This window comes from Camelus ferus, chromosome 7 (genome assembly GCF_009834535.1).
Source record: "Camelus ferus isolate YT-003-E chromosome 7, BCGSAC_Cfer_1.0, whole genome shotgun sequence".
NCBI classification, from domain to species: domain Eukaryota; kingdom Metazoa; phylum Chordata; class Mammalia; order Artiodactyla; family Camelidae; genus Camelus; species Camelus ferus.
In genome coordinates this window covers 46,933,845-46,949,269 of record NC_045702.1, presented here as the reverse complement: position 1 = coordinate 46,949,269, position 15,425 = coordinate 46,933,845, and the positions used below count along the sequence as shown (strand labels likewise).

The 15,425-nt window shown below is 41.6% G+C and overlaps 1 protein-coding gene across 6 annotated transcripts in view; it reads right to left on the bottom strand.

The window, feature by feature from the left end:
* Positions 1-15,425, bottom strand: part of RAPGEF5 (Rap guanine nucleotide exchange factor 5) — a 353,892-nt gene that overhangs the window by 178,257 nt on the left and 160,210 nt on the right. For all 6 annotated transcript variants that reach the window (XM_032483865.1, XM_032483867.1, XM_032483866.1 and 3 more), the window contains 2 exons: positions 2,617-2,667; positions 848-954 (listed from right to left, as the gene is read on the bottom strand). In XM_032483865.1, the coding sequence (XP_032339756.1) occupies positions 848-954; positions 2,617-2,667 (158 nt within the window). The remainder of the gene's footprint in view (positions 1-847; positions 955-2,616; positions 2,668-15,425) is intronic.

Sequence of the window (15,425 nt, the reverse complement as noted above, 5' to 3'; positions counted from 1 at the left end):
CTTCATCTGAGAATCTTCCCTGTTTTTTGGTGTCGTTTATTCTGAGTACTCTTCCTAGTCTTTACAGTATTGTAATTTCGTTTCTGTAAGAAAAAATAATGGTAAGAAATAATAGTGGTTCTTTCTCTTTTCATTTTTGTAGTTTCATTTTGGTATTGTCTGGTGTGGTTTAATACCTTTACTTGGCAAAAAGCTGGTGATTCACTTGTTTTTTCTTTCAATGGCTCCATGCACTGAAAACATGTGTTCCAAATTTTCTAAGTGGCCATTCTGTTGGTCCAGCTGTACTTTAAAACTGACCATATACCTATCCATTTACTCTCATGCCTCTGCCCTTACTCACTAGCCAAGACAGAGAAGTGCCATCCCAATGCCAACCCGCCCCTCCCCCTATTTGCAGAACCCAAGGGGGCAGCTCATTCTCACCTGGAGAATGAGATTAGAAGCTCTCTTCCCATGGGCCTCCAAAGGGTCCTCACAGAGCCCTGACAAGGTCCCTGAAGACGGGACCTATATTTAGTGAAGTCCCAGTGCAGCACACACTCAGTAAAAACATGATAAAACATCTCGTCTCAGAGGAAGCAGAGCAGAGACCGTCAGGAGCCCCTCCATACATGCAGCCGAGGATTCCACACCCAATCTTCAGACTCGGAGTCAGACTGCCAAACACTTGGCGAAGTTTAATGAAGAGAAGTCACCACCAGTATCCCAAATGGACACTTCAAACAGACAAGCCCTCCTCCTATTGAGAGAGCCTCTCTCTCTGTGATCAAGGTTATGACTTTAACACGTTTTTGGTTTTTTTCTCTAGAAGAATTTTCGACAAGGTGTGAGGAAACTGTGTTACCTGTAAAACCCCTTGAGGTTCACTCTGTCCTTTATCAGGTCAGCTGCCTGAACAATAATAATATTCCTCAATGCTCTTCCTGCACAGGAACAATTCTCTCCATAAATCTAAATGGAAAAGATAAAGATTCACTGTGAATTCAGAACAATAACGTGACAATTTGTGAGCTGCCAATGCATACCATATAGAAAAAATTACGGCCAAGTCCCCAAGCTTACAACACTTATATCTCAGCCTACATAGCTACAGACCTAAAACTACCTATTTATTTTTGCTATCAGACCATTCATGCTATTACGCTATAATCACAATTTTCCAAATGCTAAACTGCTTTAACTATAAATAATCTGCTTTTACACAAATTTTCAGGGTAAAATATCTCTCTTTTAAAATACAATGTTTCCATCAAAACAGCAAATTGAGGAATATTTATATATTAACTCTGCCATATTGATAATGCACTCATGTGAAGGTCTTAGAAGGTAGGAAAGTGCTTTTTTCCTATCCAGTGAGCATCTCACACCATGATACAATTTGATAGCAGGCTGCTGTCTGCTTTGCTTTTAAGCTTCTCTCAATTGCATAGTTCAGTTAATTCCAAGCATCCTGGTTTCATCTACTTCAGATTCCATCTAGCAGATAAAAATTTCATTTAGCTTCTTTTTTTAATCTTTCAATTTGCCCATATGCATCTCTGATTCTGGGAGGATGAAGGAGGATAGTCCTCAGATCTGGAGAGGTCTATGTCCTACTTTATATACTACCTCTTTTCTCTATAACTGGTGCCTTCCTCCACAGGGCAACTTTGCTTCACAAAGGAAGCTAAGTGAAAATAAACTGTCTTCCTAAGTAAAGGCACATGAAAATGAATATGTATTGGGTGGTACGTGCTTGCATCTGTTTACTTGTTTCTTGCTTAACTCTTTTTGCACCCACAAAATTTTGTACCGACAAAATATTTTCTATCTTCTCCCAAAGCCCCCTTAAGTTTCCTGTTATCACCTCCTAAGCACAGCCTGGTAAGAAAGGGAGAAGGGCAGGACATGATTTATTTTGAACATGTTAAAACTATTTTTTGTTTAAAAAAACTTGAACAAGTCAGATAACAGAAAATATGACTATAAAAGAGGAATGAGTCACTGACACTTGACTAGTCCCGACACGGTACCGATGTTTATTCACTCAGTCATTCAAAACACATTGAATGAGCAGCTGTCAGGCCTGCGTTCTAGATACTGGGGATGCAGTAGTGAACAAGGCCAAAAAGGACCTGCCCTCAACAAAGCTTGGAGTCTTGTTATTCTAAAAAAACACAACTCTTATCAGCTGATTTTTTAACATAACACAATGAAGGTATGCCCATCTTTTATCAGATGGGCATACAGGATGTTTTACTATTAGACAACTATAAATATAAATAATCCCCTTTTACACAAAGTTTTCAGTGTAAAATATTCACTATTTTTAAAACACAGCATTTCTATCACACAGAAAATTGAAAATATTTATACTATATTGAACACTGCCACTTGGATAATGCATTCATAGAAGGGACTTGGATAATGGGAAAATCTGTTTTTTCCTACCCAGTGAGTTTCTTGCTCCATCACACAATTATCAGAGCAGCTCAGACACCTTCAACTGTGTCATCCCAGGTGAAGGAGACAGTGTGATGGGGAGCAAAGGGAGTACCTACAGCTAGAGAACTCTACACCAGGATGTGTGAATCATTGTTTCAGAAAATGCTGTAAGAGACAAAAGAATCTTACCTGGGAAGGAGTATGTTCAAGGTATGGATTGGAAATTCTTCTCGATAGAGTCTATTTGAAAAGAAAGAAAAGGGGGAAAATTAGAACCAAATGGAAATCTCTGTGCAATCAGGACACAATATATGCAACTGCGACAGGCCCAGCAGTTGTCCAAGCCAAAAACGTGCTGAAATCTCAAGTCATGGGCCTTGGAGGATTAACATCCTTATTCTCAGTCAATGCAAGTGGTCAACATACATTCCAGTGAGATAGGACGTTCCATGCGAACGGCTCCCAGTCTAGAGAGTACAGCTTTAAAAAGTGTAATAGAAAGACTGGGATGTTTGTGTATTTGTCTCTTTATTCACAAAGCAATTTTGATTCCACTTCTCCTTTCCCTTCCATTTCCACTTTCACCCACCTAAGTCCAGCTCTCATCACTGCACACGTGGACTGCTGTGTCAGCTTCTCAGCAGATTTTCCCCACGCTCTAGTCACGCCCTCTATCCTGCAAACATCAACCAACCAAAGTCCCTTTATCGCCCCCTCAACTGACAGTGGGTCTATTCTTGCATATGTGCATCAATCCAAACCTGCAGCGCACCCTTCTGGGCCCCCAAAGTCTGCCTCTAATAGATTTCTAGTATTCCTTCTACCTGCCTATGTGGCTTCTTTGATTCAACCAGATCTACTCATCAGAAGAAGCTGCAACTCATACCTGCCTCTGCTCACACCATTCTCCACATTAGGAAGTCCTCCATCTTCCCTGAACCCCACTGAAGTCCAGGTCTGTACAGTTACCTCCTGGGTGAAGCTCTGTCCATCTGCCCCAGTCCACTATGGTTTGTCCCTCTTTGGAGCTCTTTGGTTTCTGACTATTTATGTGGTAGCTCCAGGGTGCTCCACATTGTTGGCTGTCCTTCTACGCATGCATTCGCCCCAACTAATCCAGAAGCTCCTGGAGGGAGTGCTGCCAGCTTGGCCTGTTTGCTTTCACAGCCTCTAGCACACAACCTTCTAGTCATCTATTTATAGATATTTATATCTCTGTATCAACTGAGTATTTGCTGAATGATTTGAATTGTAGGAGCTAAATTTTCCTACCTAATAATCCAGTAAGCAGCACCATCACCCACACATGTTTAAGCACAATAGAAAACTATTATCACTTTCCAGTGTGTTTAGGAAAAAGAACAGAGAAACTAACATTTACTGAGCTTCCAACCTACGTTTAAAAGGTCTTTACATCTCTATTCCAAAGATTGCTATCTTTTGAGATCCAGCATTTCTTAGTCTGCTCTCTCCACTTCTTAGAATCTCTTACAAAAACATAGCCTGCCACTCACTGTCTTCCAACATCTGAACCTTCTACCAAACTTTAAGACAGAATTCCCCTTCCAGCTCTTCCCCACTCCATACAGCTCCCATACTAATCTAATTAAACTGAAATGTGTGGATTCTTTATCCAGAAATGCCACTGGGTACAGTCTGCTAAAAAATATGCAATGGCTTCCAGAAAAAACCATATAAGGTAGACAGGACATTTTTAATTGTCATGTATTAAAATAAAACACCCACCTGCCCCTTCTGGTCTAGTCTATACAGTCCCGATCCGCCCTTCCTAGGTCTTCTGTCGTCCGAGCTGAAGGTATTGTATTCACTTACTGAAACACTGAACAATGTAAAATCTGCATATGCACCAGATTTGTAATATGAAGATGAATCGTCATGAGAAGCAATTTTCTCCCCCTAAACAGACTTTCAAAAATTAATATGGCAGGTCAGAACTGACCATCTTTATTACTCACCTAATTGCCTGAATCAGCTCAGAAAAGCAACCACTTCACGTGATCTAGTTAAAAAGAAAGCTTTTAGGTAGACACAAGTTCTAAAGAACTAGGTGGGGGCACTTTCACAAAAGACAGCAAACTGCTTCCTTTTTCTCTGCTGCCAGCCCAAATCTGGCTTCCTCAACACTAGTGTTACACTCAGCACAATTCCCCTTCACAGAAACTTCCCCTGTGGATGGCTCGTTTCAAAAGACTGGTAAGGTGAGTCAAGAAAGCCATGGGATCCTTCTATGCCGACCAGATAACAGTGTTAGATCAGCTACTAGCCCGCAGGGAGTCGACCAGAGCAACACAACAAGAACTGCCTTTAACAGGACACAATACCTAGATTTGTTGTCAGAGACTCCTGAGAAGCCGGCTCTTAACCGGTCCCAAGGGAGCTCTGTTTCATGAACGCGCTAGGACAGCAGCTCTCAAGCTCAGCTAAGTGTGGGGAAGCTAGGTGCTCTCTGCAGAGCTCCCGAAGGGACAGATTTGCTCAACTGAAAATAACCACAACTCTGTACTTTTTTGAGACCACTTTATGTCAGTTGTTGGTACTGACTAAAGATAGCAAGTGCCAGAGACTTAAAGAAAAAAGAACATGGAGGAATGAATGGTCCATGCATTACCTAACTGTTAATAGATATTGTGAAAGAACTGTTATGTAATTTAAAAAATAATTTTAATTGAAGAGCAATTGATTTACAATGTTAGTTTCAGGTGTGCAGCAAAGTGATTCAGTTATATGTATACATACATACATACTTTTTCTTTTCAAAATCTTTTCCATTATATGTTATTACAAGATATTGAATATAGTTCCCTGTGGATACCAGTAGGCCCTTGTTGTTTATTTTATACATAGTAATGTGTGTCTGTTAATCCCCAAACCCTAATTTATCCCTCCCCATCCTTTCCCCTTTGGTAGCCGTAGTTTGTTTTCTATGTCTATGAGTCTGTTTTTGGTTTGTAAATAGAATCTGTATCATTTTTTTTAGATTCCACATACAAGTGATATCATATGATATTTGTTACATAATATCATATGGTATATTTGATCAGGGGGCTGCCATGGGCCAACTTACAGAAATACGAAAATCACTGCTCTAAATCACCGTACAAACCGCTCTCTTCCAGCATTTACCTGAAAGAGGAGCATAGTAGCATCCTTGAAGATGCTCCACACTCCATTCAACAGTCTTTCCCTGCTATACCATGACCTAGCTCTTTTCATCCCATCTTTGGCTCACCTGGTTTTGCTTTTTCTCTTAGCATCCCAGGGCTTCATCTCATAACTCCTGTGGCAACTAAATTCCATTCATTCCACTTACGAAGCACCTACTGAGCTCCTTGCCAGGCACAGTGGGAGCTTCCAAAAATACAGGAACAAGATACCTTCCCCTAATTAGAAACCCATTTACCATTAGACACAGGATCTAAAGAACACTTTAAACCCATAAATTCTCTCTGTTGTTTCAGACTTCCTATGAATTTACTCTATAATCTTGGATGGCTGGTCCAATTGACGCAGGTCTTTTAAATGGCTCTCACCATGTTATCTCAAATACAATGCCCAGACGAGATGATTCTTTTTCCCCTTTTATTTCCAATTTCCTAGAATTACTTAAGCTAGATGCAATGATTCTTTCATGAAAGACTTATACATACCATACAGAGAAGACGAGTAACAATACAAATGAAATTAGATTTTAATTCAAATTTATTTCTTCTCCTTTCCAATTTAATGACACACAGAAGACAATTCCCTAAATGATTCCATGCAAATCTCATATTTTAAACATGTGTTAGAAAATTGCAACTCTTTAATATTCACAAATGAACTTCCAGGAAAAAAATAATGGCATAACTCAGAAGGATAACTGGTTAGCAATCATATATCACCTTTGTTTTTTAAAAAGTTAAATGTTCACTAAAGCTAAACTATAATTGTCTCTGAGGCTAGGTCTGAACCAAGCATGGAGCTCATTCCAGTGTCCCTGGAAATATCGTGTTAAACTCCATGGTAGGCTTAAGGATCGTTTTGTTAATCAGCTCTTAAAGGATATGCCTGAATGCTCTCCTTGGATTGCATTAAAATGCTTAGGCTACAAGGGGAAAGAGAAATGGAAAAGACTGAGTATTACTTCAATCAGCACAGAAGAATGACCTGCTCTATTACAAATAGGAACCAACAAGATCTACCCAATTTGTCGATAACTTGAGAATTCAGTTCACAACACAACTTTCTGTCATCTTCAGCCATTGTCCTTTACCCATTCTGGGTGACCAAGGAGAAAGGAAGGTGTTAAAGTGGAATAAGTATACTTAGATTTCTTACAATTCTAGGACGCCAAAAGCTCCCTAAGTAACTAGAGGACACGTGTGTTAAGAGATCATAGACTAAAACAATGAAGGCTGTGACCCAGATGGCCATGCAGCAGAGCTCTAAGATGGGGGTCCTTTTAAGCCCCGGCACACACACACGTCTCAATCAAAGTTCGGTCCAGGTTCAGAGGACAGGATCTCACCCAGCCAGTGTGTCGGCCTGAGAAGGACATGGGCATCACAAGTCAGGTATAATGCAAACTGGAGACACGAGCCAGTGGCTGATATGGAAGCACAGGGCAGGGCACCACGACTCCTGCAAACTCTGGTCACATTTCAGGCCCAGCTGTTCCTCAGGGCCCTGAAGGACATGCTCACAACAGGCCACTTGTAACAATATCTTCTCAACATAGCCTGGCCAAACCAAAGTGATGTTCTCAAATTGTATTTTTCTGCTGCCCTGTGACGTGTTAAGAAAACAGAATGAACGGGAAGGTGCTAGAAACGCTTACTGAGTACCCTCTTTGTCTTAAGCACTTGCCCATATTAGGAACTGCACCCCTCTATTCCTATTTTTACCCTTAAGCGTCAGAGAAGTTAAGAAATTTACTTAAGGCCCCAGAGCTGGAAAGCTACAGAGCCAGGATTGGAACAAAATTTTGATTGATTTCAAAGTCACCACACTACTGTAACATGCTGCATGTTATTAAACAAGACTCTTTACTATACGCTAGACATTGTACTAAATATTTTGCATGCAACAGATTGCTTAATTTTTGAAAAACTATTACGGTATTACTAATCCCATTTTGCAGATGACAAAACTAGACTTAAAGAAGTTAAGAAATTCATCCTGGTTTGCAACCCAAACCTGTCTTTAGTTACTGCCCCATACATTTATCCTGTAACACAGAATGTGATGTGCATGTAACTGCATGAGGAAGTCACGAATGGTCTTCTCTGCTAGATCCAGCGGTTCTCAGCCCTGGATGTAAATTAGAACTGTCTGGGAAACTGAAGAAAAAAACACACAGGAGCTCAGGTCTCACCCCAGACACAGAATTAGAACCTATAGGAGAGAGACCTGGGCAAGTTTTTTCCAAGCTCCCCAAGGTAGTTTTAATGTGCATCCTGGCTTGAGAAAAACTGTAAAAATCAGAGGTTGAAACTGGCCATTTGACCTTCTCATCATGTACTTGTACTGTGAAGCTTGGTGCACTCCCCAGACATCACCTCCCTCACACACCCAGCCGAGTTCCAAACACTGCAGCGGTACAAATCATTTGAACAACAGCCCTGGGATCTGTCTCTGAGCTTCTGAGTCTGATTTGTGTAGAACAAAGAGCCAGTGTCTCGGTGAATCCCACCTTGCACCTGTGCACATGGTATGTGTTTTCTATCTATCCCATCCCAGACATAGCCCTAAGCCAAGGTACCTCCTGTATGCAGAGCAGTGCTGTACATATGTAACTTCTGAAAGGACATACACTTTTAATGGCAGCCATAGCATCAGACTTCATTTTTACTTCCCATTATTAAAGGACTCTCTTCTAGTATCAACATGTTTGCCCCACTTAAAAGCTAAAGTAGAAAATTAAAGTGGGGCCTAGGAATACTTATAAATATTTCACAATCTTGCCTGCCTAGGGAGATAAATCAGCAAGAATCAGCAGCTTCTGGGAAATACATACAAAATAAGTACAAAAGAAACAAATCCCAAAGCATCATCAATTTGACTTTATTCATTCCTTGGGAAAATATCTTCCTTCTCACTGTGTTTACAAACAAGATAATAATTTTGCCTAACAGGGTGGGCTTCCTTGGTTAATGTCATCACAGAAAAGCCTTTACAATTTAGGAATCAAGTCGCTAAAGACTTTGGGCCAACAATTCAATAAGCAGCTTAGTTACCTTCACTTGTCACTGAATTCTCTACTTGGAGTCACATCAACCTACCTAGTCACACGTGGATTCCAAGATGAACCCATTCCACAGCAGCCAACGTTAAGACATTCCCACTGGCCAACTCTGAGACCATTTGACATCAAAACAATTAAAGTATTGTATTATAATCCATGGCATAAATATCCATGAGTCCATACTGATATAAATAACTGAATAAACAAACATGGGGTTGGGGGGAGGTGGGAGATGTAGGGGTGGGGAGACAGCTCTTCCTTACAGAATGACTTCAACTACTATATGCAATGAAAGGGGAACACACAATATTACCATTAGGCAAAGACCACAGTACTAAATGTTGCAAGCAAGAATCATCCCATGGATGCCAAAATTAGGGAACAAAAGTATTAACAAGATACAGGATATCTGCATAGTGTCAAAATGTCTCTCCCAAAGATATTAAAGAGTACAGAGGAAAAAATAGTAACTTTGCAGTGGGGATTAGCAGACACTACCTTAACTAAATGATAGAAGTTATCACCAATCATGAGACTTACTGACATCACTTGCCTGCTGATATGATACACGGAGAAAGGCACTTTTATGGTATTTTTGTCAAAATGCATACCTGAATTAAATAAGAAACAATCAGACAACTCCAAACTGAGAGACATTCTTCAACATAACTAGCTTGCACTCTGCAAAAATTATCAAGGTTATGACAGACCAAAGAAAACTAAGGGTTTATGCCAGATTGGAGGAGATCAAACGAAACGGACAAGGAAAGGCGGTGCGACCCTGAACTAGGATAAGGACCTTAGTAGGACAGCTGGCAGACTGTGAATAAGGGCTGTTATTTGAGTTACTCAAGGCTATCAGTGCTGGTTTTGCCAAGTGCACTGTGGTTACATAAAACAACATTTGGGGAAGCTGGGTGATGGTCACAAGGCAACTCTCTTTGTACTATTTGTACCTTTATGTCTGAAACTATTTCAAAATGAAAAGTTTTTTAAAAAGAGTAGTGGCCTGTTTCCTTCCCACAAATAGTCTCAAAAAGAAACCAATCAAATATTATTTCAAAATAAGGCACTGGCACTTATTCTTTACTAAAAGCTGCTCTCAGCATAACGTTATCATCTGAGGTTGCACAACAGGATGACCCGACTTGCCTCCTTGATCACTCTGGCCTCTAGCAGCTCCACACAAATCAGATCAATCTCCCTAAAAAGTCTCCTACCGATCATCTTGTTACTTAAAAATAAATTTTATTTTAAAACAAACAGTTCCCTACATGCTCAGAGACAATGCCCCAAGTCTTTACCCTGAGTGGCCAATCTCCACAATGTCTACATAACCCCAGATGCACATCTAGCCATGCAGCCTGTCCGACCTTCACCATGCCAACTGTGTGCATTCTCACCTCTGTGCCTGAGCCCTCGCCAGGCCCTCTGCTCCCCGTATGTCTCTGCATTTCCACATCCTGCCCTTCCTTTGATCCACCCAAATGCTGCATTGCACTTACCCAAGCCTTGAGCCTCCTGTGACCCATCTCTTCCCCAAAATGCTCCACACTTGTCTGTTTATTTTCCACTAATATAACACTGCCGTGCTCCATTTGCACGTGTACGCAATTTCGCCCCAACCAGACTGGTAACCCCCCAGAGGGACTTCTATCAATCTAGGACCTTCTACAGGGTGTGATCGGCTGAATATCCAATGGCAACTTCTTTCCAGTGTCCCACTGCCCAGTGACCCAGACTCTTGAGGCCAAGTGGTAAGGCCTGAAATCACCACCTCACAATCTATGAAACCCATCGCCCCCTCCGCAACCCTCCCCTTCCTTTCTTGCATTTCTCAAGTCTGTCTTAAGTGGTCACTCATGAAGCAAGAGTATATATAGAGTATATTTTTATACACTGAATAATTTATGTGCTTGTTTTAAAACTTGAAGGTCCACTTGAATACCAATTATTTCTTTGTAGTGAAGTCCACTTCAAAAAGTCATTTTGTGTGGGGTCTTCGAGAGGAAATAACATTCACTTTTCCTCTCCTATGTGCAAAAGAAACATACCGTGGAGTAGGCACCTTTCTTCCCTTTGCTGGCTCTGGAAATAAATTAGTCTCTTAGGTGTTGCTTATCAATTTGTACATAAATTTTTGAAAGCTGCAGAACAATTAAGGTGAAAATACAGAGCCTTCTGGAAGAAGGAAAACTTAAAAACTAGTTCTCATTTTTATTTCTCAGTTACACGACTAAGACATGCAGAGACCCTCAGAAAGGCAGCACCAGAAAGGACACCCCGAGGCAACCTGGCCCATTCCACAGCCTTCATCTAAGCGATGTGTGTCAGGCAGGAATCTAGATGGGGGGCCACAGTCCAAACCCAGCTGCTGCCTGGCTTTCATGGTGTTACTGGAACACAGCTGTGCCTGTGTTTTTACATATGGCCTCTGGCTATTTTCCTGACAAAAATATTTACTCTCTGGCCTTTTACAGAAAAAATTCACAAATCCTGGTCCAGATTATCAAATTTTACAGAGAAGGAGGAGCTCTGGAATCTCCCTAGCAATATATTCCAGTGTGTAACAGTTATTGACCAGAATTTTTTTCATTTTGAACCAAATGATCTCTTGAAGCCATTTAAGATTTCCTCCAAAATTGTTTAAGGAACATTTCCATCTTCACTGACAAGTTATATAAAAGCAAGAAATAGGTCGAAACAATTTTGGGCTCCCAAGATTAAAACAAACAAACAAGGAGCAATTAGTTTCACTAACTCCTTTCAAATTAGGAATTTCCTACCTATACCATAACGTAGACTAGTAAATTCAAGAATGTCAGTTATTTCAAACATCTGAATCTTGTACACAGTATTCTCCTTGCCAGGAATGCCTTTCTCCTCATACATTTAAGGTTTCATATAATTTATGTTAAAATGTATTCATATGCTCAAGACCCCCCACCCCGATTAGAGTTTCTTAGTACTTCCAAAGCAGTTAGATTCCAGACACTTATTTACATTGGATCTTCCCTAACTCATTATAAGAATCTTAAAGATAGGGTCTATATTCCACTCATATTCATAAATGTCCACAGTGTGGAACATGATTTATTGCATACAATTCATTCTCATTCAATGCCTGTAAAGGGAAAACAAAAAAAACAAACAAACAAAAAAAACCCAGCTCTTAATACCTTAATTCTTATTACCTTCCGGAGTTTATGGCTCCTTGCTCTGTGCATTGCACCTTATTCTCCTGGGAGGCAGCCTTGCCTGGTGGTTAACAGCAGAGCTCTAAATTTGCATTGCTTAGATTCAAAGCCCATCTGCACCACTTAAAAGTTATGCATCAGTGGACAAATTGTTTAACTTCTTTGTGCCTCTGTTTCCATCGCTTCAAATGGAGGAAATAAAATATGCTCATAGGGCTGTTGTAAGGATTAAATGATGTAAAACCGTGGTTCTCAAATCACTTGCATCAGAATCACCTGGCGGGCTTATTACACCAGATTGCTGGGCCCCCTCCCAGAGGTTTTGGGTGCAGTAGGTCCGGGGTGAGGCTGTGAATCTGCATTTTAACAGGTTCCCAGAGGATGCTGGTGCTGGTGGACTACACTTTGAGAACCACTAACTTAAAATATGAAGGCGCTGACAACAGTGCTCACTGTATAATACGTGTCCAGGGAGCTCTGACTATTGTTTCGGGCGCTCAGCAAACTTTACTACCATTATGCACATGAACGTGGATCCTGCTGAGAGCCTCTCCAGGGACAGGACTGTAGCTTCTCCACCCACGACCCTAGGACATGGCAGAGTGCCCGTGACAGAGCAAGGCCAGTGGCTCCTCACTCAAGGTTCCTCCTGGTCAGAAGAGAAAACAGAATTTGTGGGGAAAAAAACTCTCCTCTGGGCCACATCCCCAGGGTTTTCACAGCAAGCATCTTGCAGACATAGGCTGTTTTATTCACCCATTTGACCTCTGGGGGTGAGGTCCGTTTCCCATACTTGGGAGTCTAGAAAAGCTAACTCAGAATCTATCAGTTTTCATAAGGTTCTTGGGACCATGGTCCCTTCCCAAAAGAGTACAGAACTTCTATGGGCTTCTGTCAATGATAACAACCTGCCACCACCACTGTTTATAAAAGAACTGAATTTACCTAGAGTTTTAAAGACAAGTTTTATCTGGACACTGCCAGGTGGCAATCCTGAAGTTCATTTTAAACTTACCCTGTCTTCTGGTCACTATTACTCCTCCTTAGTGCCCCCACACCCTTCAGCTAACAAGTCATTCTAGAACTTGCAAGGATCAATATTAACCTTAGCAGCTTACAATTTCACATATACAACTTATAAACTTCATGACACTGGCAGTGATAACAGGGCTACGACACAGAGCCTCCACAATTTGGCAAATAATCCTAACAGCACTGCTGTGATCTCACGTGCAGACTTTTCCGTATCATGGAAGGTTATTTTGCAGCTCCCCCCGAAGTCATTTAAAGCAGGTGGGAACTCCATTGCTGCCTCTCTTGTGCGATTCCACTTTGAACAATCATTCTCTTGATGGAGATTATTCAAGAACAGAGACATCTCATCTCGCCATCTGCCACGGGGAGCAGGCCGACGTCTTCCTTCTCTTCTTGCTCTGATCACAGAGAGTCATGAGCTTGGTCGGCCCTCACTCACTTCACAAGGCCTCAGTTACTGGCACTGACGTCTTACAGGCTGGTGAAACTTTATTTGTCCTGGGTCACATGTCCCCCTTCTTCTCGTGTACTTGTCTTCTTTCAACCTGAGTCCACTGAAAGCTCACAGTGGAGCCACACGAGTTCCCTCCCCTTCTACTCCTCTGATTCACTCTAACAGCCCTGCCATGGAATCAGACTTCACTCACATCTTGTGCATATTCCTTTTTAGTGTTTCCAGTGATGACACCCTATTACTTCTCCCACTTTGTTGACATCAGATTTCACCAAGTGCAGGATTCAAAACAGACTCATTTCCCCCCAGGTTCCCTCTCTGTGATGAAGTCATTTAAAGCAGTTGGGAACTCCACGACCGCCTAACTTGCGCGATTCCGGCTTGCACTGTGATGCACCCGTGCTGATGAGTGTCTCGCCCTGATTGCATGCTTACACTTTCAGTCCCTTGACATCAATTTAGATCTTCGCCCTCCACTGAATCACCTTCTTTCTTGTCTTCCCGCCAAGTTATTTCTTCTAACTGCTCTAGATATCCTTTCTTTGCTCTAGTAAGTAATCACAGAGTCTTTGAAGAAACGCTTTCCCCCAACTGCCTCCCAACTTTCTACTCTGGTACAAAGACCCACGACAGCCCAGCAAACACAACCAGTGATCCCTTCAGCCAGAATGAGAAATAGAGCCCATACCCGGCAGGTCACCCAACAGTGGTCAGACGTTCTGGAATTCAAGGGGATCTCTAGTTCTCGGTCCCCTCTGGAAATCCCCCTTTTACCAGAACAGGCATCAGCAGCTTCCAGTCAGTGCTCCCAGCTCCCAGCTCCCAGCTCCCAGCTCTCCTGGAATGCTACTAAAACCACCTGGCAAGGATTCATCTTCCTCTGGCCCCATCTCAGCCGCTAGTGATCAACAGTCAACTACACTCCTTCTCCAGCAGCAGCGGCAGCATCACCTGAGCCTTCTGGGAAAGGCAGAGTCTCAGGTGCCACCCTAGACCAACTCAATCCGAAGATGAAGCTCAGGAAGATCCTAGGTGAATCCTGTCACAGTACAGCTTGAAAAGCATTCTTGTCTGCTACCTAGATACGAAACCCTGCTTCTGCTGCAGATGCTTCAAAATCAAGGCATCAATAAAGGTTGTCCAAAGAAAAGGTTATGGAGGCAAAATGAGTTTTGGGGATGTTGCTTACTCTACTCTCCCTCCTTTAAGCTGAAAAACGCACCTAAGCAAATTAAAGATGTTAAAGAACTCCTGCAGCAGATACACCTCTTCAATCCAACATTTCTCAAACATGTCTGACCAAGGAGTTCCAAAAGTTTATTTATCTGTTTTTATGAACATCTGTTACTGTCCCAAAGAATATTTATTGGTGTTAACAGAAAACAGTAAATTAAGAAGCCTGTCTCAGAGCACAAGCAGTCCATTCAACAAAGTATTGCATTTGCTTCTCCAAACCTCTCCTGCTGGCCTGTTTATCAAGGACTTTTAAGTACATGCGTTAATCAAATGTAGATGTGATGTTGCTGCCTACCCTCTTGCTTGGGGAGGTCAAGCGGAGACCAGCCTTGGCCCCCAGGAAGGACATCATACAGCCAAGGTGAACAAGGGGAAGAGGCCAAACACCAGAGCTACCTCACTCTCTAATTAAAGCAACCTGTGATGGTCCCAAACTTTCTGGACATATTTTGCCTCCTCTCTTTACTACTTTTTCATCATCTCCGAGGAAGACATTCACAGTCTGATTTACACATACTCTGCTATATATAAGATCTAAAAGCAACTTCAAGTTTTTGGGTTCACCTCTCCTCTTGAAGCAGAATTACTGTAAGAGGCACTTCATAAGGGATTCCATTTTTAGAACTTCCTCAATTTTTAGTTTTAATCAGACTTCATTTAAACACTTACCACTGCACTCTTTCTCCTTTCTACCTGCATGAAATTAGGTAACAAACTTAATACCTTCTCCAACTCTACTCAATCACAGCCCTGATGTTTTAAGAGGCTCCTCTCAAAGTATGTTAACATTGATAATCTGTTTCTAAATGAAAGTTCCAAAGAGAATAAAGTG